The sequence below is a fragment of the Myotis daubentonii genome, chromosome 14 (genome assembly GCF_963259705.1).
Source record: "Myotis daubentonii chromosome 14, mMyoDau2.1, whole genome shotgun sequence".
NCBI classification, from domain to species: domain Eukaryota; kingdom Metazoa; phylum Chordata; class Mammalia; order Chiroptera; family Vespertilionidae; genus Myotis; species Myotis daubentonii.
Genome location: NC_081853.1, coordinates 36847192 through 36874601, shown reverse-complemented (window position 1 = coordinate 36874601; position 27410 = coordinate 36847192). Strand labels below are relative to the sequence as shown.

At 38.4% G+C, this 27410-nt stretch overlaps 1 protein-coding gene across 6 annotated transcripts in view; it reads left to right on the top strand.

The window, feature by feature from the left end:
- Nucleotides 1-27410, top strand: part of TBC1D5 (TBC1 domain family member 5) — a 457482-nt gene that overhangs the window by 272554 nt on the left and 157518 nt on the right. For all 6 annotated transcript variants that reach the window (XM_059664053.1, XM_059664048.1, XM_059664051.1 and 3 more), the window contains 3 exons: nt 15411-15513; nt 25484-25572; nt 27347-27397. In XM_059664053.1, coding sequence (XP_059520036.1) covers nt 15411-15513; nt 25484-25572; nt 27347-27397 — 243 coding nt within the window. The remainder of the gene's footprint in view (nt 1-15410; nt 15514-25483; nt 25573-27346; nt 27398-27410) is intronic.

Sequence of the window (27410 nt, the reverse complement as noted above, 5' to 3'; positions counted from 1 at the left end):
CTGTGGCACAAGTCCCTGAACAGGTTTTGTGCTTTCCGTGTTTTGCATTACTTGTCCTTGGGAATGCTACTAACCCACTCCTCCCTGTTGGATTCCTGACAGTTCAATCTTCAAAGCCTGAGTTCATCACCAACCTGTTAATGGAGCATTTTCCATTCTTTACAATTGGAAATAACTTATGCCTATTCTATGTTCTAGTAGAATTTTCTTAATAACTTTTTGATGATTTACTTAATTTTGTTGAGGCTTTTCTATTTATTTAGACCTGCCAAGGTATTCAATCTGCCAATATAGTCAATGCATTGACTCTAATCTCCTCTGGGAGCCAGGCACTGGAGATGCCAAGATAAATATGGCAAGGACCCTTAAAAAGCTCAGAATCTAATAGAGAAAGCAGCCAAAAAAGTTACAGCTCAAATTAACTGGTGGTGTGATAGAAACAGTATGTACAAGAGCTCTGGTGGTAGCCCATCTCCTCTTTGAAACCTAACAGTAAGCCCGTGGAGGGCATGGACTAATGCTGTTTTGTCTCACTGTTATAGAGTCAAGTTGATGTTTATGAGAGATATAAATAAGCACACTTAAAAAAGTAACTATCAGCCTGCTGTTCTGAGTTTAAATAAGATAATTTCATCTCACAAGCTGCATTGTTGCATTATTATTGAATATGTCACTATATTAAATATTATCTTCATTCACCTAATTTTAACCTATTTTTATTCTACTAACTCTTTTTTGCCTCAAAGGGTTTCATATTCATTTCAATTAATTATACTTTATCTAAACCTAATGAGGTTGTTACTCTCCTCATTTTTATTTCTGAAAAAAACTGATAAAAAGGTAAATCCAGGAGTTCCATTTTACAGTGTTTCTGATTCAGAACCTGAATCGCCCATTCCAATCCAATTTGCCATGCTTCAAAGGCTGAAACATTAGATAAAACACAGTAATATTTAAGATGATGGGAAGTAATGAGTTTGAAATAAAATATCATTTCCATATTAGATGCCATAGAAGTCTGTTATTTGGTCTGTCAAGGTTTATTCTAAAAGTATATTTATAGTGTCTATAACATCATTTGCAAATTAACATATTTATAAGCCATTGCCAAATAGTATCTTCTTTTCTTCAGATGTGTTCTCCTTTTTCCTTCAGTTAAATGATTAAAATTATTTAACTTACTTTTATCATTGTAACTTTGACTCTATTTAAAAGTTTATCTGATTGCCTATTGGATGTGCTACTCTTCACCTTCAATGTTTGGTCTTTTGTTTCTGGTTATTGTAGGATTATTGCAGTTAGCACTTCAGGCAGCTCATTTATCAGTTAAATCCATTCCTTCCTACTTAATCTCTATATTATGGTCAGATCTGTAAAGATCCAACTTTCTCAAATTAGTGTTTCCTTTTGTTTATAGTTTTTATAAAGCTTCTAACAATCTATTTAAGCAGCTGTGTCTCCTCAGTTATTTTTAGCTCCTCATTTGATATTTTGTGGTTTCATTAGTAATCGCTGAAATTCTCTTTAAAACTATAGATGTGTGCTATCCAATTTGGTACCCACCAGGCTCATGTGACTATTAAATTTAAATTAACTAAGATTAAAACATTTTTATGAAGTCTTCTTCATTCATAGTAGGCATATTTCAAGTGCTAATGGCTATTGTATGGGACAGCATAGATATAGAACTTTTTTTTATAGACAGTTCTGTTGGACAGCACTGTGGCGAACTCAATGTTATATTTTTGTACAGTATATGATATGAATGTCTGCATTTTCTTTTTTATTGATAGTGAACTTTTAGATGTGGCCTATGCTAAATATTTGCTTTTATTTTTCCTTTCTCTGCCCTTAAGAAGCCATGAATTTTTGTAGTATACAAGTCTTATCTGAGTTTTTGGTCAATTTTAGTTATTATGTTATAGTAGGCAGCTTAAAATTAGACTTCTTTGAAAATTTCTTCTATATTACTGACATACAGAAGTGCTTTTACAAAGTGAACTTGTTGATTTTTTTTCTTGTTTAAAGTGCATCTTCTGCATAGTTCCCACGTTGGGAGGAATACTGTCAGTGCTCTGTAAAGTGACAAGATTGTCACACTTTATAAATGTAAGTTGTCCTCAATGTTGGTATCTCTATACAGCTTCCTCCAAGCCCATTTTTTACTTAAATAAAGAAGAAATTCCTCTGGGAAGGGAGATTTTATAAGCAGTTTCAGAGCAGAATTGATTTGGGTGTGTGTTAATGCAGACAATCTGCCCAGTGTTAAAATGTTAGAGAGAAAAAAACACACAAGCTGCCATCTTCGTGTGATCGCACCAAAATAGCAGCTTGTATTTATATTTGCAGTCTCCTCGAGGTGGACTGCAGGCACACACGAACGAGTGGATGCACTTGGTGTTGTGTTGTGGTTTTATTTAACGCAGGCAGAGTACACGCTTGTGCATGCACGACCAGCCCTCGCATATGCACTTGTTCACAGCCGAGAAAGTGAAAACTACAACACAAGCCGCTCTCTGAGAGCTGTCGGCAACCTGTGTGTGTGTTTCTTAAATATTAAAGAGGGGGGAAACAGATTTTCAGGAATATAAGAAACAATTCTTCTGTCAAATGGCCTATAGTCCTTCCTCATTTGACAACATTTAAGGTAACAACAAAATATTGATTATTACGGCTGCATGTATTTATTTAGAAATATGTATTTTCCTGTACTGCTTCTGTTTTTAATGTGTATTTTTTCCCATTTCTGTTCCACTTAAGCATGCACATTCATACTGCACATTTATTCCAATTTATGGAATATTCAATATTTTTTAAAAAAAATTAGTATTTGAGTGAAAACGTAGGTGTATTTGCTGCAGACTGTGCATTGTAGTGCTTAATTAGCATCCTGAGGCTCCAAGTCTTCAGAACTTGGAGCAGTGGTACGAGTACCAGCGGTACAGTCTGTCAGCCCGAGCTGCTGACCAGAAGAGTGTTGGCTGTTGAGATCCCCCTACTTCAGATTAAGCCATGTTTTTAGCACTGTTTATAGTTGTGGGCTCAATATTGATGATGCGAATGTTAAAAAGTAAAGTGTGCGAGGCAGTAAAGTAGTGCCTCATCCTGAAATAGTCCTGATAGGCATAGCCAGTCCACAGCATGACAGCGTTCTGAGAACTTCATGCAGATTTGGAATTGAAACAACTTTATTACTTCAAGGGTAAATGAGTGTTTCACTTAAAATACGTATGTCTGTATATACACATACATACAGGGTGTCCCCAAAATGGATACACACTTTGAATTATTATAAAGGCAGTGCTTAAAATACATTTCATTTTCAAAATGTAATAGAATCTATAGACATTATGTATACATTTTTGGGGACACCCTGTATATTATATATTTCCCTGATTTTTCACCTTTATGAATTAAAAGTGGGTTGTTTTTGTGTTGGGGTCCAGCCCCAGCAGGTCCAGGGGCTCCCAAAGGTGCGGACGGAGTCGGCGGTGCAGATGTTTCTTCTCTGCAGTGACTGTGTCAAGCAGCAAGGATGGACCGGCTTCCGGCATTTTTGAGAAGGGGAGTCAGTGGGAGAGAGGGCTTGCTCTGTAACTCAGGGCATTGGAGAACTAGAAAGAATGTTTGATGGAAGCCTCTGTTTCCATGGTGACACATACAACCTCCTGAAACTCCAGCCCCACTTGCCCTTTCTCCTGCACTGTTTGATATCTCCTGCTATCCGAACCTTCCGCTTCATCTTCTCACCTGTCTGGTGATTTCGAACTCCTCCCTTCCATTTAGACTTTTGGAGATTTTTCTGCGATCCTCCTCAGCTATATTCTACCACTTATCATCACAACAGATTCCTACTTTCTTTCCTTTGCCTTTTTAAAATCAGTGTTCGCCACTAGTTTTTGGCCTATGAAAGCTATATGTTTCTCTTGTCTTTAAATACAGAAACAGACTGCAGTGCTCTGATCTGACCTTTCGTATACTTCAGTTCCCTACCTCCAGTCCCTCAATCCATAGATTTTTTTTTCAGTCCATAGGTTTAATTTTCATTTTTCATTGGTTTATATGTTGGTAGATTTGTCAATTTATTTATTCATTCAACAAATACTATTTGAGAAATTACTGTATGAGCTACTGTGCTATTAGTTAAGGATTTTCATAAAGAAGTTGAGTCTCTTCTGTTCTTTTATAGATCACACACATTTTTATTTTTATTTTCATTCCTTAGAAATATCTGTAAAATGTCTATTTTCTCTCCTAGGTTTCTTGAGTACTTAGTTCTTATGTTTTGTATCTTCATTTTCCCTAATGCCTGGCACCCATAATAGGCATTTGTGTCACTGGTAGTCATCTAGTAGTAAATCCTTTTGTTTTGCAAATGTGAAAAGTTAAAGTTCAGAAAGAATATGACTGAGGAAAATATAACTTGTTAATGGCCAAAATAGAAATAATACCTCGAACTCTAGGTCTTACTACTCACTACTCTATCATATTTTATGTCAACCGTGTTTACTTGGATTCAGCACTTTTTCAGTTTATCAGATACCTTCTGTATGCAAAGCACTCTGAGAAGAAAACAGGAGACAGAAACATGAGTGACTTACCTCAAATCTTATTCAGAAGGAGGTGGCGATTAAATATTAAATAAATAGATGCTGTTTCTGCCCTCTGTGTTCATGTACTCTAATGCAGAGTTTCTTAGCCTTGGGATTATTGACATTATGGACCAATTAATTCTTTGTTGTGAGCAGCTGTGGGTGTGGTGTTGGATGTTTAGTAACATCCCTGACATCTAAGTGCTGAAGGCTCTGAGAGGCATGCTTTTTAAATCGTTACAGGGCATCAGGGCATCTTGTCAGACAGAAAGGCTCTCTAAGGCAGCGGTTGCCATCTGGTGGTCCGTGGACCACTTGTGGTCTGTGAGGTCCAAAAAAGGTTGGCGACCGCTGCTCTAGGGCATCCCTTTACTGAGATCTTAACAAAGGATTGTACGTTCACATCCTTAATTTTGTTTTTAGATTTGATATTTGTCCAAAAGCAGTGTCTTAATATTAGCACAAATTGCTGACTAGAGAGGCTGAGAATAAGAAAATGTTTTCTTTTAAACCCAGCAAGTCCTAGCTCCTTTTTGTTGTGCAGTTCTTCCTTTGCTTCTTTCATTCTATTATAAGTAACAGGTATAAACCAAGCAGCACCTTCAACACTCTGGCTGGATTGCTCCTTAGTTAGATCCCCAGTTTATTAGGTATGTTTTCTATTTTCCTTACAACTAAGGATTGCCATGTTGCCACTACATAATAAGGAATGTTTTCCCTGTATGTTTTCCCCTGTCAACATAAAAACATTCAAACCTGTAAAGAATTTTTGTGAGTTTATTTGAGCCAAACTGTCGACAATTGCCCAGAAGCATTATCTCAACGGATTGGGATAATGCTCCAGAAAATGGTGGGTTTTTTTCATCTATTTTTATACATTGCAATCAAAGGAGAGGACGTAGGTGGGTTTCATGAAATCCATTGGTGATAGAGAGATGGGAGAAAGCAAAGGGAGGAAACCTCTGGGATTGGATAAAAAGTAAAATGATAGACACATACTTAGGTGGGTGCAGAATAGTTAACAGTCAACAATTAATATAACAATGAAGGAATCTGTGGTATCTGTCCTGGCACCCAGGCACATTAGGTTGTGAGGACCCCCAAGGGGTCTGGAAAAAGGGAAGTTACAAGTTACACAGACATTTCAAGAATATGTTATCATAGATGAAAAAAGACAGATAGGCTCAGTTAAGGTAAAGGTTGGACCTTGTCAGTGAAGATACTGGCCTAGGATGTAACTACCCACCATAACTGCTTTTAGTTAAAGTTTAATTTCAGACCATCCTTTGTGGTTACTTTAGGTCTCTGAGTTTGCAAGACCGCCATGCAGGTCTTCCCTGAGTTTGTCAGGTTAGCATGTGGCCCCTTTCGTCCACACCCCACTTTTATTTAAGCCTTCTCTGTCAGCCAGCTCCTCCTGGGCTGTGTCTGTCTTTTGCTAACAATCTCATTCACACCCTTTGGTCTTTCACTGATGCTTTATGCAAGGTCTTTGGAGCTTCTGTTCAATTCCATAGACAGATCTATCACACACCTTATGCTTTTTAGCAATACCCCAATTTCAGGTATCAAAACCTATGTTAGTTATCTATTGCTACTATATAAGTCAACCAAAACTTAGTAACTTTAAACAATAATTATTTATTTCATACTTGCTGTATGTCGGGAGTTTGGGAGCAGTTTAGCTGGAAGCTTCTGGCTTAGGGGTATCAAGAAATTGCAGTCAGGTTTCAGCTGGAGCTGCAGTCATCTGAAAGGCCTGACCAGGCTGGAGGACCAGCATGGCTTCCTTTCCATGTGGGTATCTCCATAGGGCTGCTTAAGTGTCCATCTCCAGGGGATACTTTCCCCAGACCAAATGATCCAAGAATTTTCAGATATATTTTTAAAATACCACAATCCACATGTAGCTTCCCAGGCCGCCCAGATGACCTTTTTCCATTCTATCCAGCTGTAAGGGGAAAGGTCTATGGGCCCTCACTGGGGTTGGGGGATGAGTTTGGGGGTTACACATCACTTCTACTCTCATTCCATTGACTAGCACTGAGGCAGGGCCACAGCTACCTGAAAAGGACACTGGGGAATTAAATCCAGCTGTGTGCCTGAGATGACAAGAAAGGAGATTTGTTTGAATAGGGAGAATGGTGAAATCATCAACCAAAGTAGAGGGAGCACAGAAAGAAAAAGTATCTGGAGTGTGTGGGTTCATTCTATATCAAACTGTTCCTGTATGGTTTTTGCTTGATTTTTCAGCTTTTCTATAATAAAACAATAAACCAGAGTAATGTATTGTAGTTATTTTGGTGTTTAATAGTATTCTAGGGAGTTTTCATCCACTCATTTTAAATTTTGGATGAATGCTTGCTCTGGAATTCTATTTTTGAAGTATGGGCATAACATCGGTTATTGTTCCTCCAAGTCCTTCTGTGCTTCTCTGTCCTACTGCATGATTATAAACCTTCACCAAGGGCTTTACTTTCTCCCTTGGGGCATCTTATTGAATACTTGCATCTTCAGTAATTCATCTGGGCCCAATGCTTTGTCTGTTTTAATACTTCTAATTACCTAATTATGTACTATAATGCAGTGACAAAGCCCTTTATCATTTCACTCTTTTCTTAACCCTTTTCTTGCTTAGGAAATACTCTTTTCATCTCTTTGTTGTCTGAGAAACTCTTCCTTATAGACAGCCAGATACTTGCCTGGCTTCCCTTTATTGTCTTTCTGTTTTATGAAGACAGTTGCTTTATTGAATGTCTTTCCAGTTAACTCCCATCAGGTACCTGGGATCCTGGTTTTGGGGCTCTAGAGTTGGTGTTTAGTCCTCCTCCATCTCTCACTTCCTGATTCATTCCCATACTCTACAGTCACATGAAAACGTATCCGAAAGAGAAATCGAATAGTCTGGTTGTCATAAAAAAAACTTTTGTGACAGAATTAGCAGCCATTCTGTCATTTATAGATCTTTTATGTCCACAAGTATTTATGAGTAAATTATTGGAAATCAATAAAATTTTCCAAAATTATGATGATCTATACTTCAGGGTAACTAAACATTGATGAAGGGGAATTTTTATTTATATATGTATTTTAGGTAATAAAGGAAAAATGATAAAATCATAGTCTTACCATTTTATAACCTTTAGTGAATTAATGGACCTAGGTAATGCTTATCCGTGGTTGCCAGCATCATAAAAGGAGAGATAAGTTAACAGTACATGCCTCCTGATAGAATTGTACACACCGACTACACCAGTTATTTATTGCTGCATTGTAAACCACCCCAAAGCTTAAAACAACAGCATAATTTATTTTGTTGATGCATCTATAACTTGGGCAGGTGTGAGCAGGACAGTTTGTCTCTGTTCCACGTGGTGTTGGCTAGGCCAGCTTAAAGGTTAGGGGCTGGAATTTCTGAATACTTGCTCACATACATGGCTGGCTGTTGAAGCTGGCTCTCAGCAAAGACCTTCTCTGGAGCTATGGCTCCAACACATCTACACAGCCCTTCCATGTAGCTGCTTCTCTTCCTAGCAGCATGGTGTCTGGGTTCCAAGGATGTGTCCAGATGGAGAACCAGGCAGACGCTATGCTGCATTCTCTGGAAGAAGCCATCATGAAGGCCAGCACATATTCAAATGGAGGGGAGTTTGACTCAACTTTTTATGGAAAGCATGCCAAACAATTTGTAAACATGTACTAAAACCATCGTGCTGCCCATAAAGAACTTTGTTGAAAGTTGAGCCTGAATCTGATTAGATCTTTAGACCTAACTACCAGTTTATAGGAAATACTAGAGGCCCAGTGCACAAAATTCATCCACTCAGGGGGGTAAGGGGTGGTGGTGTCCCGCAGCCCAGCCAGTGCCTTCTCACAGTCTGGGAGCCCTTAGGCGATGTCCAACTTTCTGCTTAGGCCCGCACCCCATGGAGCAGACAGTTGGACATCCTTAGTGCTGCTGCGGAGGCTGGAGAGGCTCCTGCCACCACAGCTGCACTCGCCAGCCATGAGCCCTGCTTGCCGGGGTCCAACCCCAGCGGGTCCAGGGGTCCCCAAAGGTGTGGACGGAGTCGGCGAAGAAGGAAGGGCATGGAGACAGTGTTCAGTTGATCTCTTGCCAGGCTCTGCCTCCAGGCTCCAAGGCCAGTCCCTGTCTAGGATCCTCCGGCATGCTCTCGCCAGCGAAGTTCTTCTGTCTCTAGAGAACGTTCTGTGTAGGTTCTGTGCCTAGGCTCTGTCTCTCTTGGTCCTGTCTTCCAAGCCCTGTGTCCTTAGTTCTGTGTTCTGAGTTCTGTGTCCAGGTTCCAGTCAGGTTCTCCTGCCAATCTCTGTAGTCAGGTTCAGTCCAGGATCCCTTGCCATGTTCTCCCGCTAGGCTCTGTCTCTAGGCTCTGAGGCCAGTCCCTCTCCAGGATCCTCCGGCATGCTCTCTCCAGCGAAGTTCTTCTGTCTCTAGGCTCCGTGTAGGTTCTGTCTTCTTGATTCTGTTCTAAGTTCTGAGTGTTTCTGTCTTGTTACAACTGTATTTATACCAGTTGATTCAATCCTATCAATCTCTATTACAAAGGTTAGGGCGTTTCTTATCTCCATTCCAGGGAGAAAAGATTATGTAGTTTAAGCATGATTGTTCGTAGTTAAAGGGATTAATTACCCGCCTGGCACTTAGTTGAGGGGTTTTATTCCCTCCCTAACTTCAGGGGAAAATCCCTACCTGGGGATTCAACCTTTCTCGGAGAGGTGACTTTGGTTAAAACACAGCGCCAAGAAGGTGAGCAAACATATTAAGAACAGTATGCCATATATGCCAGGTCCCTTGAAACAGCAAGGATGGACCGGCTCCCGGCACCTGCTCAGGGTTTCTGGCTGAGTGGTGCTCCCCCTGTGGGAGCGCACTGACCACCAGGGGCAGCTCCCGTGTTGTGTGCCTTCCCCTGATGGTCAGTGTGCATCATAGCGACCGGTCATTCCGCCGTTTGGTCGATTTGCACATTAGCCTTTTATTATATAGAATAGGGGGAGAAGAATGGATTAAGTAACAAAATGGAGGATCAGTGAATAAAATACAGAATGTGGGAAGTTTCTACAGGATGAAGAACCTGGTTTCTTATAAAAAAGAGAAAAGGACAAATTTATTGAGTTAAAGTGTCAAAAAATTGCAATGCATGGGTATTTCTTGAGTCTTGATTTGAACAAACTGAAATTTTTAGAGATATTTGAACATTGACTAGATACTTGATTTAACTATTACATTATTTTTACTAGTAATGTGGTTATAATACAACTGTGGTTATGTTTTTAAAGAGTCCTTATCTTTGAGAGAGGACTCTGCAATTCTTAAAGATGTGGTGATGTCTCAGATTTGCTTCAGAAGGCAGCAAGATGAGTAGGTATAAAACAAGAATTTGTTAGTGATAAAGATGGATGATGGGTATCTTGGGGTTCAGTCTACTATAATCAAATATTTATAAATATTTGACTCTTCCATAATGAGATATTTTAAACAAACTTATAATGGAAAGTATATTGCCTACAAATTTTGGGTTGTTTCAAGATGCAAAACAAAACACGCCATACTTTTATATCTGTTGGTATTAGTTTGCAGTATGTAAAATTTGACTAAACATAAGTTCCTTCACACATCGGAGAGTGAAACTGCTGTATTACAAATATTGATCAACTGAGCTACAACTAAAACATCGCTTTTTTTCCCATCAAGTAAGAATCTACACTGTATGAGTCTAAATTTCATCATGGAATACTTTAATTTAACTTTTCTTTTTTTTTTTTCTATCAGAGTTTCACCCTCATCTATTTATCATCTTCATTTTCTGGCCAAATGCAGAAATTACTTTTCTTGGACTTTTACTTTCTGATAACAGCACTTATCTTCAGTCCCAATTTAGTGTGATCTTCCCCCATCCCCTTTTACTTTTCTATCAGATATTTTGGCTTGCATGAATCGTAAACTAATACAGTTTTAATTCTAAATGTTTTTCTCTATTTTATCTTTACTGAATTTACTACAATTTCTCTTTTTTTTTCGTGAAAATGGAGAGTCACACTATTAATTTTTCAAGCAATTGTTGGATCTGTATACTTTGATTTGTATCATTGTTTCAAAGGAGATTTGCCTTTCCTCTGGTTTTTGGATTAGACTAATGTTCAAATTATTTCACCAGTCCTAAATCAATACCAGATACCACAGGGTAAAAAAAGCTTAGATATGTAATTAGCAGCAGGGAAGTTCTTTTGAAACCTAAAACATATCATCAAAAACATTTTTACTATTCCTAGAAAAGCTACTCACTGTACTTTTCTTCCTCTTATTTCTGATTCTTAAACATGGTATGTCTTCTTGTTTGAAGCCTGATAATATGACAATCAGGTATTTGTTGTAGGGAATATTTTATTATTCAGATATATTCATTAAATGTATGAACTTGGTTCTCCTGTGTAGCTAACTCTAAACTCATGGAATTTTACGTAAATGAATATATATCTTCAACTCATTTATAACTGACTAGAGGACCAGTGTATGAATTTGTGCACAGATGGGGTCCCAAGACAAGTCGGGGGGCTGGGATGCAATAGGCCTTCCAGGTGAGCAGTGGAATGCCTTTGCTGGCCCGGAATCCAGATCTGTCCCTCTGACATTCACGCTGGTTGTTGGGAGCCTCCTGGTGGCCGCTTTTATATTGTTTCTTCCTTGTGGAGTGTCTAGGGAGGGGAAGCAGCCCCGGTGCCCAAGGCTGACTTCCAGGAGGCCAGCAGCGCCGTCAGGATGGTGCTGGTGGCACTGGTCCATCAGTGCTTGGACTGTTTTCCGGAGATTGGACCTGCAGGACTACTGAGGGAGAGTGTCTGCTGTCAGGCTGGTGGGCCACCCACCAGGACAGGTTGATCAGCTGAGCTGTGCTCCCGCTGTGGGAGCACACTGACCACCAGGGGGCAGCTCCTGCGTTGAGCGTCTGCCCCCTGTTGGTCAGTGCATGTCATAGTGACCAGTCATTCTGGATCGTTCAGTCGCTTAGGCTTTTATATATATAGATTAGTGAAGCAGTTGGGAAGTACTGCTACCCTGCTATCTACCCAGATGCATTGAGGCAGGTATTAATCTCTGTTTTAGTGCACTTAGTTGTTAACTTCTGAGTTTAGCTGGATTATGTTCAGAGACTTTTTGAATTTTAAAATTTGTCTGAATGTAAGTTCTTTTTCCAAATTCTGAAGTACTAGAAACTTTTTTTCGGAACTTTTCTATATCTTTCTACCTTACTTATTTGATGCTATGGATTCTTCATCAGGATTTAGAGAATAATCATGCTTTCCTAAATAAAGAGGGTGTCATGAAACTTCATAAATGGACACTTTAGCATTGTTGAGTAGAATTGTAGATGGTGTGTTATTAGGTAGGGATGCTATGTCTGCCTAATACACATTTTCATTTTATTGGGTATTTGCTAAAAGTGGGTAATTTAAATTACCTACCTGCAATTTAATTCTTGTAGATCTCTGGTTTTTAATCTTGCAAGTGGATAGTAGACATTTAAATGAAACTAAGAATTGGTATGTAATTTAGATTTTTAGCAATTAGGTATTAAACTCTTACTATATAACTCATGGGTGTTTGTTACAAAGTAAATGTAGTTTTTAGCACTCTTTTCCCATAATTCATTCAGATTGTAGCAGCTACACAGAATTTAGTTTTGACAGTGTACATAGATAATTTGCAAAGAATAGTTAAGGAAAGGACACAAAAAATCATTTAGCCACATGATCTTAATCATGGGGCATGGAGCCTCTCAGAAGGATTATTCTAGTTTTAACTTAGTGACTACGTTTTTCCAAGAAATTTCTTGACAGTTTATTTTATTAATTACTTACCTTTCTTGATTATTTTGGGGTATTTGACTTTCTAAGGGCTTTAGCAACTTTCGTTTGTCCCAAATTTTTGTGTTTCTTTCCTACTTGGATGCATTTGACATCTTTCTGGAACTTCTTTGACTTCTATGATACATATTCTTCTCTGAATCTATGTTCAGGTTAGTTTTCCCTTCTTTAGCAGCTACGGTCACTTGTTGCAGTTGAACTCCCATCCTGCGTAGGGACTGTCTGGAGGGCATCACATTAAGGTTTATGCTGAGATATGAAGTAATCTTGCTCAGATTTATGTGTTGTTCATTATTGGCCCCCAAAATGGAGGCATCCTTGCTGCTAGAGAAAAGATCAAATATCTATTTCTTGGGACGGTTGCACATCAAAAGAAGTTTCAAGCAAAAGTCAAATGAACAGATGAAGATAAAATAGGCTTTAATTTATTATAAAAACTAGAGGCCCATTGCAGGAAGATTCCTGTAAAAATAAGGCTTCCTCAGGCCTATTCCTGCAAGAATAGGGCTTCTTGCGGCTGGAGCAAAGCAGAGAAGGGAGCTCCCTTCCCTGCTGCCTCGCTCCCTTCTCTGCTGCCTTGCTCCCTCCTGTCTCTGCTGCCTCGGCTCCGCTCATGTCTCCGCTGCCTCAGCTCCCTCCCTTCTCCCCCGCTTTGCTCCCTTCTGCTGTGCTTGGCTTCCTTCTATGCTGTCTTCAGTCTTCGCTCCATGCCTGCATATGCAAATTAACCACCATCTTTGTTGGGTTAATTTGCATAATCACTCTGATTGGCTGGTGGGAGTAGCAGAGTGACACCAGTTTGCATGTTTCTCTTTTATTAGTGTAGATTAGCATCAGAAAAGAGATGCTTCATGAACCACTAGCATAGTTCACTCAGGAACCCAGCCTAGACATGAGAGAAAGTGGTAACTCCAAAAGAGGATTAGGAAGAAGCATAAAAGAGCCGAAGTGTCCAAAAACCATTCTAATCTGAAATCAAACCAGCATTAATGCTCTTAAGAAGACTCATGAGGGGTATTTTTCTGTTTCCATGTCCTGTGCCTCCATGCTTGCAGTGCTCTTCCTGTCCAGTCTCTCACACATTCTCTTAGCCACATTTGTCTTCATCACCCACAGCACCAGTACTCAGACTAGTAAAGACCTCTATTTCCAAACACCTACTACTTGCCCAGCACTGTTCTTGGTGCTTTCACATATCTCATCTTGATCTCAAGGTCAGTGTTAATGTCCCTCCTTAACAGAGGAGGCAGTCACTTACCAAGATCACACAGCTAGCAATTATGCAACATGAATTTGAACACAGGCTTTTCCTTTCAGTTTTGTGATTTTCCTGTGTCACTTTATTATGATGTGCTTTTATCTTTCCTGTAATCTTCGTTCCTTAAAGATTATTCCCACTTAGTAGAGTTGCTCAAATGCTATTTTCTTTGTTATTTCCCTATTCAAAAAAACAGAGTCACTCTGTTGCATTTCCTCAATTTTAAATTCAAGCTCTTTCCAATCCTGCCCCACTGTTTTCCTGTTCCCAACTGGCAATACTTGGTGTACTGTTCTTTCTGATGACTACCATACTGAACTGTCCACCTGGAATGCTCTGTGCTGTCTGTGCCTTCATATATTTTCTTCTGATTTGTTTACCTTTTCCATTGATGTTGCATGTTCCTCCTTTTCTAAAAATTCTTATTCAAACCTTTTGTGATCGAATCCATTGGACTGTTTACTTCTAAACGACACCCCCCTCTTCCATTATATATTCACTAGTAGCCCTGTGCACGAATCTGTGTGCCAGTAGCTTGTTGCCACCCTCCAGTAGCTCTCCTCCTGCTGCCCCGCACTCCTGTATCTCTCCCTTCCCCCTATCCCCCCTCATAGCTTGCTGCCTTGCCTCCTCCTGTAGCTCTCTGCCTCCCACTTATAGCCAGTAGCTCGCTGCTGCCCTCCTGTATCTCTCCGCTGCCTGCTTGTAGCTCACTGCCCCACCTTCCTGCTGATCCGTGATCCTGTCGTTATGCGGTCAGTCATTATACTTCATTGCGTAACAACCATTTGCATATTACATCTTTATTATATAGGATTGTGCATTGCATTGCTATGTATTTGATCTATGGCTTATTGTGATTGTATATTTTGTCTTATAAACAACTATTTAAGTTCCTTTCAAGTTCATAGTCTGCCCTTTCCTATTTTACATGACCTCAAAGAACCTGGTAGACATTTTGATCCAGACTATTTAAGCCAGTGGCTCTCAACATGTGCGTCACGACCATCAGAGAACACATATAGCATATTAGATATTTATATTACGATTCATAACAGTAGCAAAATTATAGTTATGAAGTAGCAACGAAAATAATTTTATGGTTGGGGGTCACCACAACATGAGGAACTGTATTAAAGATTCGCGGCATTAGGAAGGTTGAGAACCACTAAAAGCAATACTGACTAACTTGTTCCATTTGAAGTCTACATTTTAATTAGATAAAATTAGCAATGTGGTCATGTAAAATAATTTAAATGATATTTGCATTAAAAAGATTTTTTTAAAAACTTGGTAATAATAAGGTCACATTCTAGTCCTATAAACCAAATGGACTAAAACAGACCACTCCCCCACCCTAAATACATAGATTATAATTCATTTTGCTTAAAAATTGTTGTATTCACCATGTGATGACATTAAGCATAAGGAAAACATTTGAAATATTTAGATGTTGAAGGGTATTGCTTCCCTCTGTGATATAATAATTTCCCTTTTCTCATCCTTTCATCCTTTTTTCCTGAACATGTAAGTCCTATCAATGCCATAAGTTGCACGGCAAATACAGACTTGCACTAAAACCCGAAGTAGTCCTTGTACCTCTCAGAGATGAGAGTTTGAAGTAATTCTTAGAATTGTGCTAGTCATTTCAATTCTGTCTTTTCTTTTTCCAGGTTTCCTGAAATGCAGTTTTTCCGACAAGAAAATGTGAGAAAAATTCTTACAGATGTTCTTTTCTGTTATGCTAGAGAAAACGAGCAGTTGCTTTATAAACAGGTAATGAAAATATCGTACAGGTGGCATCCATTGACTCAAAATTTTCTATACAGCTTGACAAATGATAGAGCAATAATGTAGCCTTTATTGTATCCAGAGTTGTGTCATAATAGTACAGCAATCAAAGGGCTGCTTGTCAGCTGCACGGTGAGAAAAGTAAGCTCATTGAGGCACATATGCTTCTTCCTTATTATAAGACATTTCACCAAATTGTCCTCTATAAGGCATTCAATCTTTTCTTTCAACTTTTGGGAGTTTGTTTATAAACAACATCTTTGAAGCCAATCTAGTAATAAAACTTTTCAGAGTTGTATGTATAAATATTGTTTCTATGTACAGCATTTATAAATATGCGACATGCTGTGTAAAAAATAAAGTATCCTTTTATTCTTTAAAACTTACCAGTAATATAACTTCAGAAAGTTCCTTTAAACTTTTTGAAATTTATATAATATTCTTTCTGATCCTGATATTTGATTCATTCCCATTACTAAAGTAAAGAAAGTTGTTGGATTATTTTTATTGAAATATAAATTATTTACTTAATATATAAGGAAATATCTAGGTTTCTCTTGAACTTATTGTAATCCAGTAAAAATACATCAAGTTGAGCCCTGGCCAGGTGGCTCAATTGGTTGAAGCATTGCCCTGTATACCAGAAGGTTGCAGTTCCTGTATACCAGAAGGTTGCAGTTCCATTCCTGGTCAGGGCACATACCTAGGTTAGAGCACATACAAGAGGTAACCGATGGATGTTTCTCTCTCACATTGATGTTTCTCTCTCTCTCTCTCTCTCTCTCTCTCTCTCTCTCTCTCTCTCTCTCTCTAAATCAATAAAAACATATTCTCGGGTGAAAATTTAAAAAAGAATACATCAAGTTGAATATTTTTATGTCTTTCTCAAAATGTACATCAAGAGGGAATTCAAACTGAATTAATAAATTCTCTAACAATCAAAAGTTATGACATGTCCAATTAACAACCACCTAATTTCAGTGTAATATAACAGAAAATATTCATATGGTGAAAGCAATGTATTTAATTTGAAGAAAACTTGATCCGTTTAAAGATAATAAGCCAAGTCATATTACACTTGTCCTAAATAATACATTTGTTATTGAGTGCATAGAATACCCAAAGGAACTAATTTTATCTTAGTTTTAATATTAGTAATATGTCTTTTTTTATTAGTAATATGTCTTTATATTAATTACATGGTAATTCTATGAAATACAGTTACATTATATAAATCACTGTTTAGAATGGGAAATGGAAAAAAATATATCCCATTCACAATGCCAACCAAACTATAATCTAGAAATAAATTTAATATAGGCAAAAAAGCTATATGAAGAAAGCTATAAATGTATTAAAGTATATAAAGCCAGACTTGAATAGATAGAAAAGTGATACATGTTTTTAGATGAGAAGACATTAAATAAAATAAACTTTTTACCAGATTGATGTATAAATATAGTATCATTACAGTGATAATCTAAGTGAGAGATGTGATTTTTAAAAAACTGGACACATTTATTTTAAATTTAGTGCCAAAAAGCTTTACACTAAATTTCATGTACGTAATGTAGCTTAATTGATTAAGAGCACTTGTCTAGGTGCATATCCCTTTATTTGAATCTCAGCTCCACCATTTACTAGCTACATAGGCAATTTACTTACTTAACTTTTCTAATCCTTAGTTCCTTATCTATTAGAGGAGGGCAATAATAGCATTAACTTTGTAGACTTAAAAATAACTAGTTCTCACTAAGCGTTCATGTTGGTAGTTGTGGTGTTATTATTATTACTAGAGGCCCGGTGAATGAAATTCATCCCCTTGTGGGGGAGGGGGTTCCCTCAGCCCGGCCTGTGCCCTCTCACAGTCTGGGAGCCCTCGCAGGATGTCCGCCCTATGGGGAGCGGGCCTAAGCCATCAGTCGGACATCCTTAGCGCTGCCACGGAGGTAGGAGAGCCCCTGCCACTGCCGCTGTGCTCGCCAGCCATGAGCCTGCATTGAGCGTCTGCCCCCGGTGGTCAGTGTGCGTCATAGCGACTGGTCATTCCGCTGTTTGGTCGGTTTGAATATTAGCCTTTTATTATATAGGATTATTATTACTATTAACTATATCGGAGTTGCCAGAGAATTTAGGGAAAAAAGAAGAGTGGCAAAGGGAGATATGAACATTTCTATAAGTATTCTGTGATCAAACCACTGTGACGGTAGTGTGGAAATCAAGAGTAGATCACCGGAACAAACTAAGATGGGTCTAGTTATGTATGCAATCATAATATGATAAGATAGGACATTTTTATTGACTTGCTATATTTAGCTTCCCATCTAGAAAAAAGATTAAATTATACTTTTATTGGAGAACAAATTCCAGATGGAGTAAAGATATAAATGTAAAAAAAAGAATTAGACAAGTATACCAGGAAAAATTTAGGAGAATTTTTTTTACAATCTGTCTAGGAAAGGCTTTCCCAAGCAAGATATCTGGAAGTTATATGCAGAGTTACAACACTAAAAACAAACAAACACCAGAAAGGGAGACTGGGAGAAATTAAATCTCTATCAGTATAGCATTTTTTGGAAGCAAATAAAAGAAAATCCCATTTGAAATGACTTAAACGCTAAGGATATTAGAATCATACTTTCCAAGAAGTCTGGGGGCAGAATGATTTTGCAGCATTAGTTCCATAGCTCAGGCTCTTTATCAATGACCCAAGTTTATTTCTATTTTCCCATTCTCCTCTTCTCGTTGTGTTGGCTTTTATAATGAAGTCTATCCCCACATTGTCTCCTCTCCTCTTCTCTTTTGAATACTTGAAAATACACAGTCAAATATTTGGTAGCAAATCAAGTCAGAATAAAATTATCCCAAAATACAGATTTGTTTTCCTTTAGAGAAAGAAAAATCTAGATTGAAGAAGTCTTAAAATAATGGAAACAAGTTCCACTAACAAAGAACAAAAACGTAATAACTGCACATGCCATCATTTGTGATATATGTAGCCCTCTGCATTTTTAAGGAAGACTAAAGAGGAATAAGGAAGATCAGATTCTTGATAATTTAGACAAAGTCTATCAATTATTGGATTAGAAAGTATTAGCTTACTTCTGGGTATCAGTTAATAAGACTTAATTACTCCCTGTACATGTTTAAAATCTCATAGATTTTTTTACACAGAAATAAAACCTTCTGTAGAAGGACTGAACATTTAGCCAGATCAAATTTAAGAAAAAACCTTGAGTTTTATCACAAGCTGTTAAAGCTATTATTTTGTACTAGGTGACACCCCGTTTAACATCGACCATATTGTTAATAGTTATGGGATTTTATTGAATTAATGAGACTGTTATCATGTAGTAGAATGTCTTGCTGAGTTAATTGAAACTGCAGAGATTATATAAATGGTATTAATGAACTTTGACTGCCTGATGCCTCAACTTTAATAAAGACTGCTTGGTGGGCTAAATGAACACAGGCAGATAAAAGAACAGGTTCAATTTTGTGAGCCTACAGGCTGTTGATGAAGAAAACTTCGTTACCTTTATTTTCCGATGGCATGGGTTCGGAGTGCAGTGACTGCTAACGATCCAGCAGGGATAAAGGCTTGAAGCAAGCAGAAATGCTTACAGTGTCTATGGCAGCAAAATACACATTTTGGGAACCAAGAAGTATACTGACACTGTTTGTATTATGTTTTGTCAAATTTACAGCATATTGAATTTATGATGATTCTGTCTAGATAATTCTCTTTTCCTTTAGAGATGTCTGTATACTTGCCACTTGCAATTATTTTCTGGGTTTTAGTAGTCTAGAATTGAGAGTAAAGCCAACATTCTCTTCCAAGTCTATTTAAGAAAATACCGTAGTTTAGTTGGAATGCAACAATGAATTGGTAAAAGTTGTCTTTATTGTTATTAATGTTTATTATATATAAAGGGCACCCTATTTATTGATGTGAAATATTGAAATATGATTTAGTGTTATTCTTTTCCATTTTTAATATTGTAGGTCAACTTTTACCAATTTGTTGTTTGGTTGAGTGGTAGATATTTCATTTATTCAGTCACTGTGTAGTGAGTGCTTTTTATGTGTTGAGCCTATAATAGGAGCTGGGTTTGTGTGTGTGAGTGTGTGTGTGTGTGTGTGTGTGTGTGTGTGTGTGTGTGTACACTAGTATGTCTTGTTCTCTAGGCTGCAAGCTTCATAATGGTTAGGAGCTTGCCCACTTTATTCACTTTTGTGTTGTCAACACATCATAGGTAGTTAATAAATAATTTTTGAAATAAACAAAGACAAATGATGCCTGAACAAATAGAGAATGTGGAGAGAGTAGGATCACAGAAACTAGAGGGAAGAGAACATTTAAAGAAGGTGAGAGATGCATTTAAACAATAAATCTTTCTTATTAAATTAGCCATAATTAGTTAGAAGATATATTGAGGGGAAAAGACCCATTTAGAATCACTACCACTACCAACAACAATAAAAACCTAGTAACAAACCCAGTAAAAATTATGCACTTCTACAAATTTTTGGATTACAAAATCTGGTGTTCTAAAAATGTCAATTTTCTTCAAATTAATTTTAATGCAATGCCAATAAAAATTACAGTATTTTGTTTATAATTTATGTATTGAAGTTCCCTTGGATGAAAAAATTTAGAATAGGCAAGATAATTTTGAGAAAAAAAGGATAGATGGTATGGATGAATAGAATAACGAACAGGTCTTTACAATAATAAAATTATTTTTAAAATTTAAAAAAACATATTTGATTTTTTTTTCAAGCACACCTTTTACTTTGCTCTTAGGACCCTAATAAACAGCCCAAGAAGCGAAATGGAGAAAACTCACCATCTCCTCTGAGATAGCATTTATCGTGTGTGTGTGTGTGTGTGTGTGTGTGTGTGTGTATACTAAAGTTCTTATTAAGAATATTCAAACCAATGGAATACTAGTAAAATCCCAGATAAAAATGAGAGCTAAATATTCAGTTTATGGTAAAGATGACATTTCAGCACTCTTGGGAGAAGAGGTGTGTTATTCAATAAATGGTGCCCACTAAATAAATTATTGAAAGGTTTGGAGGGTGGCTGGGGTTCCATACCTATGACATGAGGCCATAATGCAGCGGTTCTCAACCTGTGGGTCGCGACCCCTGAAAATACATCCTGCATATCAGATATTTACATTACAATTCATAACGGTAGCAAAATTACAGTTATGAAGTAGCAACGAAAATAATTTTATGTTGGGGGTCACCACAACATGAGGAACTGTATTAAAGGGTCGCGGCATTAGGAAGGTTGAGAACCACTGCATGTATCAAAAGAACTTTTATTTCAAGCACCTGGCTGCAGGTGGGCTGAGTCCAAAAAAGGAATCAGCAGTGACTGAAGGAAGAGGCAGGTTTTTATTAGCTTCTGCTGGCTGCAAGCAGTTCTGCTGATGTACAGAGCTTGACTGACATGTCCTGTCCTTGGCTCCTCCCAGCGCCAGATGTCCAGTGGTAGGCTATGCTGTGAACGAGGCTGCACTGCGAGCCTTCTGCAAGATATCTGCTAAGCACAATAAGTTTCCTCTGCCCATTTTATTCTCTTTAACCCTTTCAATTAGTTTAACTCATTTTGAGAGAAAAATACATATTTAATCTTCAGGTCAAAATTAAATACTAGTTAGATAATTAATTTTTTAAAAAGAAAACTAAAACTATATAACAACCATTGGTGAAATTTGATAGGATTTTGTTAAAATTAGTTTTTGTTAAATTTGATGGGGTGACATTGGTTAACAAGATTATATAGGTTTCTATGACATCTCATCGGTATATTCCATTGTGTGCACACCACCCAAAGTCAGATCTTCTTCCATCTCTATATATTTGACATTCTACCCCCGATCCCATCCCTCTGGAGATAAGTCAGACATAAAAAGTCAAGAACTATATGATTTCACTCATATGTAGGCTATAAAACTGAAAGCAACAAATGAACAAATAAGAAAGATAAACAAAAACCTCATAGACACAGACAGGATTTAAAAAAAAAAAAAAAACACCACTACAAATATAAGGGCAGATTTGTGAGATGGTGGTATCTATGCTCATAACTAAGGGAATTCTTTTTGAAGAGTAGTTTAATAGTATAGATCAGACTTTAACAATATCTTTCATCATTTACATAGAAATTCTGCTTCTAGATACTTTATCCTGAGGAAACCATCAAAAATAGGCTAAACAAACAAAGAAGCAAACAAAAATTACCACAAGGATATCTATCACAGTTTTTTATTTCTTTTGTTTTTTTGGTCCTTCTTTCTTTCCTTCCTCCCTCCCTCCTTCCATTCCTCTTTTCTCTCCTCCCTTTCTTTTTTTCATTCCTTCCTCTTTTCCTTTTCTTTTTTGTTTTTTCTTTCACATGGTTTTCTACAATAAGCTATTGCTTTGCTGATTAAAATTATGTTTCTTAGTTTTTGGAATAATGAGATTTTTCCAGGAGAATAAAGCCCTAATGTGCTGGGGTCCAACCCCAGCAGGTCCAGGGGTTCCCAAAGGCGTAGACGGAGTCGGCAAAGAAGGAAGGACACGGAGACAGTGTTCAGTTGATCAGCAGCTTTGCCAGGATCTCCAGCCAAGCTCTGGTCTGGCTCTCCAGAGAGGTTCTGCTTCGGATCTCCAGCCAGGTTCTGTGTCCATATTCTCCAGCGAGGTTCTCTAGCCATTTTCCCTCGCTAGTTTCTGTCTCTAGGTTCTGAGGCCAGTTTCTGTCCAAGATCTTTTGCCATGTTCTCTCCAGCGAAGTTCTTCTGTCTCCAGGCTCCGTGTAGGTTCTGTCTTCTGAATTCTGTCTCATGAGTTCTGTTTCTTTCTGTCTTGTTACATCTGTATTTATACCAGTTGATTCAATCCCATCAATCTCTATTCCAAAGGTTAGGGCATTTCTTATCTCCATTCCAGGGAGTAAAGATTATGTAGCTTAAGCATGATTGTTCATAGTTAAAGTGATTAATTACCCGCCTGGCACTTAGTTGAGGGGTTTTACTCCCTCCCTAACTTCAGGGGAAAATCCCTACCTGGGGATTCAACCTTTCTTGGAGAGGTGACCTTGGTTAAAACACATAGTGCCAAGAAGGTGAGCAAACATATTAAGAAAAGTATGCCATATATGCCAAGTCCCTTGAAACAGCAAGGATGGACCGGCTCCCGGCACTAATGATGATTTTAAAGCATAATTAGCAACACAATTCCATTCTTTCTGAGTCTCTACCATGTTCTTCTAAAGCAGGGGTGGGGTACGTCTGGCCTGTAGGCCATACGAGGCTCATGAAATAATTTGGTCTGGTCCTACCAAGGGATTAGGGGTGAGTTAAATGTTTGACCAAATATAGCAGGTTAATTTTTAAGTTGATAATTTTGTATGGCCAGCGAATGATGTTATAAATATCCAAATGGCCCGTGGCAGAAAAAAGGTTCCCCACCCCTGTTCTAAAAAATAATTTTTTAAAATTTGTTTCGTAAGGACATGGTTACCTAAAAAAGATCACTATATGGCCATTTGTCCTCATTAACAAGTAAGTTGTCAATGGAACATAAATTATTTTGTAAGAATATCATCAAGTTATTCTTAGAGTTTACTTCCATATTATTTTGTGATAATCACTAAGTTCCCGAGAATAACACAGTACTACTAGATTGTGCAGAAGGCTGTGTGACTATCCTGTCATAGGAAGTCATCTCTGATTTCACCAGCAAAAACTGTTTCTTCTCTCTGCTTGTATATTTTATTCTTATCCTATCTAATAAAAGAGAAAAATGGTAATTGGCGTACGACGATACCCTTTTCATTGGCTAATCAGGGCTATATGCAGATTAACTGCCAACTAAGATTGGCAGTTAACTGCCAACAAGATGGCGGTTAATTTGCATATGTAGGCACAATGCAGGGAGGCGAAAGGGAAAGCAGGAAGAAGCCCCCTGCCACTGACAGTGATCGGAAACCCAGGGGGAGCTAAGAGCTGGGGGGCAGGGCAAAGGCGACCCTGGGGCTGCCTTTGCCCTGCCCCCCAGCCATGATCGGAGAATCAGGCGCCTTTGCCGCCCTGGCCAGTGATAGCAGGAAGTAGGGGTGGAGCCAGCGCTGGGAGCTGGGCATGGTCGAAGCTGGCAGTCCCGGGAGCTAGGGGTCCCTTGCCTGGGCCTAAAGCGAAGCCCACGATCGCGGGGCCGCTGCAGCTGTGGGTCCCCGCTGCCCGGGCCGGACACCTAGGCCAGAGGCGTTAGGCCTGGGCAGGGGCGGAGCCTGCAACCACGGGGAGCTGGGTGTCCCCTGCCCAGGCCTGACACCTCTGCCAGAGGCCTCAGGCCTGGTCAAGGGGCTGATCCGGTGATTGGTGATCGGAGGGTGATGAGGGTCAACTCCTCTGGCCGAGGCATCAGGCCTGGGCAGGGGGCTGAGCCGGGGATTGGGGGGATATGATGGTCCCCTTGCCCAGGCCTGAAGTCTAGGTCAGAGGCGTCAGGCTTGGGCGGGGGGTGGAGCAAGCGATCAGAGGGAGATGGGGGTCCCCTGCCCAGGCATGATTCCTGGGCCAGAGGCCTCAGGCCTGGGCAGGGGCCAGAGCCAGTGATCAGGGGGAGATGGGGGTCCCCTGTCCAAGCCTGACACCTCTGGCGGAGGCGTCAGGCCTGGGCAAGGGGCCGATCAGGCGATCGGAGGGTGATGGGGGTCTACGCCTCTGGCCGAGGCCTCAGGCCTGGGCGGGGGCCAGAGCCAGTGATCAGGGGGAGATGGGGATCCCCTGTCCAAGCCTGACACCTCTGTCAGAGGCGTCAGGCCTGGGCAAGGGGCTGATCCTGGATTGGAGGGTGATGGGGGTCAATGCCTAAGGGCTCCCAGTATGTGAGAGGGGGCAGGCTGGGCTGAGGGACACTCCCCCCCACACACACACACACCCAGTGCACGAATTTCGTGCACCGGGCCCCTAGTTTCCTATAAAGGTAGTTTTTTGTCTTTTTTTTTTTTATAAAAGATCATCCATAGTTATTAAGCAAAAGGGAAATGGTAATTTACTCACTTTCAGAGGCATAAAAGTGTGTAATCTATTTTTAACTTGCTAAAATATGTGTGTGATTTTTAATGCGTAAAAGGAAAAATCCTCTCAATTAGCAGGGCAGGTCACTAATTTGGAATGCCTTATTTCCCCACAATAATGGATTTTATAACACCTTTTAAAGACAACTTAGTAGCAAATATATCTTTTTGTGTCTGCCTAATCATATAATTCACAGGTGAACACCAATATAAAGAACAAGAATCATATTGATGAAATCACTAAAGGTTGATAAGTCACCTTATAGTTGAAATTAGACAGGAAAAAATTTAGGTATTCTTCAGATTAAACAATTTGAAAATCATAATTTCAAAACTTTGTTTTCCATTATACCAGCTAACGGTTCTTTCTTTTATTATCCAACATTTCCAGCTAGCTGACTTCAGCTCTTCCTAAATCTACAGACATCCTAATTTTGAGCCATTATATAATGAAAACATTGGGTGTAATTTCCTTAGGTCTATAGTTCTTAGTTGCCCTTCTTACTGCAGATCTTTACACTGTAGCTCATGATTATAATTTGCATAAATGAAATTCATATTTATGAGTACAGATCTTGAAGCAACTGACAGGTGCAAGGTTGTCTACCATGCCAATTTATTGTTTGTTGTGTCATTTAAAAGAGAACTGCTCTCCATGTTTTAAAGCAGAATGCCATGCTGTGGTTGAATTGGAACCAAAATCTAAAACGAAATAATAGTCTCATCTTGTAGCTTTTCATTTTTATGCTTTTCTATTATGGAAATGTTGGTAGCAGGGACTAGTTGAAAAAGCATTTAACTAGGCTTATTCTGTCCACTAGTAGACTCTAAACATCCAACCCTTTCATTTCTCTTGCTCTTATGTTTCAGGGCATGCATGAGCTTTTAGCGCCTATAGTCTTTATCCTCCACTGTGACCACCAAGCTTTTCTTCATGCCAGCGAGTCTGCTCAACCAAGGCAAGTTTTTATATGAGCTCCATCTGTTTTTCAAGGCCTGCTGTAATCTTTTCTTGCCTCAAAATATTTTAACTTGAAGGTACTTTTGTAAATTATAAACATGTGGTTGTGTTTCATGTGGCTGCTTGTTAATTCCACTTAGTTGCATTAACATGGTTAATAGTTGTAATCTCAGTTCAGTTTTGGGCAAATTTGGAAACATAAATATCTTTGCAAACCTTAAATGTATACCAAAGAATGACATAATTAATGGATCAAGAAGAAGAAATTTTTATTGTAATGACAAAGTGCTAGATTGATTGTATTCATATATAATATCTTCTAATGCCCCATTCTTTTACTACAAGCTGTGTGGGAACCTTGTCTGGGAGATACTTACTCCAAGTTTGAGTCAGTTCAATTCATAAGAGAAAGGAACTAAAATCTAAAACGAAATAAAAGCCTCAGGTTGTAGCTTTTCATTTTTATGCTTTTTTTTATTATGCAAACTTCTAGTCTAGCTTTTGAGATACATTAAACTTAGTCTTTCCAGCAGATAACTTTAGTAATTGTATTAACTTAAGCTAGTAGTAAGAATTTATTTTCTAACTTAAGATACCCTAACTGGAGAAGCAACCAGGAAGCGTTTTAGGAATAGAGAGCAAGGGATTATAAAACTTTGTCAGGGATATTCCACACTAGTCCAGCTATATGCAGGAAAGAGAAAGAAAACACACAATATCTTTATTAATCAAATGTAGCCATCCATTTTGCTGAACATAGACTAGGGCCTTTGTTAAATTAACTTTTGTTTGCTATATTACACATTAGTATTGTCTAGTTCCTTTTGAGTTTTTTTAAAAATATATTTTATTAATTTTTTACAGAGAGGAAGGGAGAGGGATAGAGAATTAGAAACATCAATGAGAGAGAAACATCGATCAGCTGCCTCCTGCACACTCCCTACTGGGGATGTGCCCGCAACCAAGGTACATGCCCTTGACTGGAATCGAACCTGGGACCCTTGAGTCCGTGGGCCGACGCTCTATCCACTGAGCCAAACCGGTCAGGGCTGAGGTTTTTTTTAATTATATTGAGTTTTACAAGATCTGTCTGTAGTAACCATGTCGTAATTACCTTTGTTTAGTAATTTTAAAGAATGATAAGGATGAAGTTAGTATGAGATTCTGTTTTCATGTTAGTTTTACCTTTGTTAAAACATGTAGGTGGAATATACTTAATAGGAAAGTAAAGATGATTGAAAAAATAGCTTTTAAATGAGTTGAACATGCTTCTTTAGCTATTTCAATCCACTAAAATGTAAAAGCAACACTACAATAGATTTGTAAGAGGTGCTGTCACTGATTAATTTATGTTGAAATGTAGTAAAAATGGAAATCATTAAAAGAAAATAAGTTAATGTTTTGATATGACATATTTGACGAGTAACCGTATATTTTTAGGCATTATTTTGGAAATAAGTAATAGATTTTGGAGTAATCAATGTATTCTAGATCAGGCACATTCAATGAATATGTTGTCACATTTGTATTTGTTACTTGGAATAATTAAATAATTATTTTATTGTGGTACAGGCAAGGCAGCTAATTTGTTTTTTATATTTAGAGAAAGGAAGGATTTCATTTGTTAATGGAATTGCTCTTTTTATTAAAAAATAATTTTTTAAATTGCACATTATATGTAAGTTGGCTTGTAAATATAGAGTAAGGTAACCTTTGAATCACCTTCTGTTACAAAATTACACATTTTGATTTGTATGTATTGTTTTTTTAAGTGAGGAAATGAAAACGCTGTTGAACCCTGAGTATCTGGAACATGATGCCTAGTAAGTACAGATA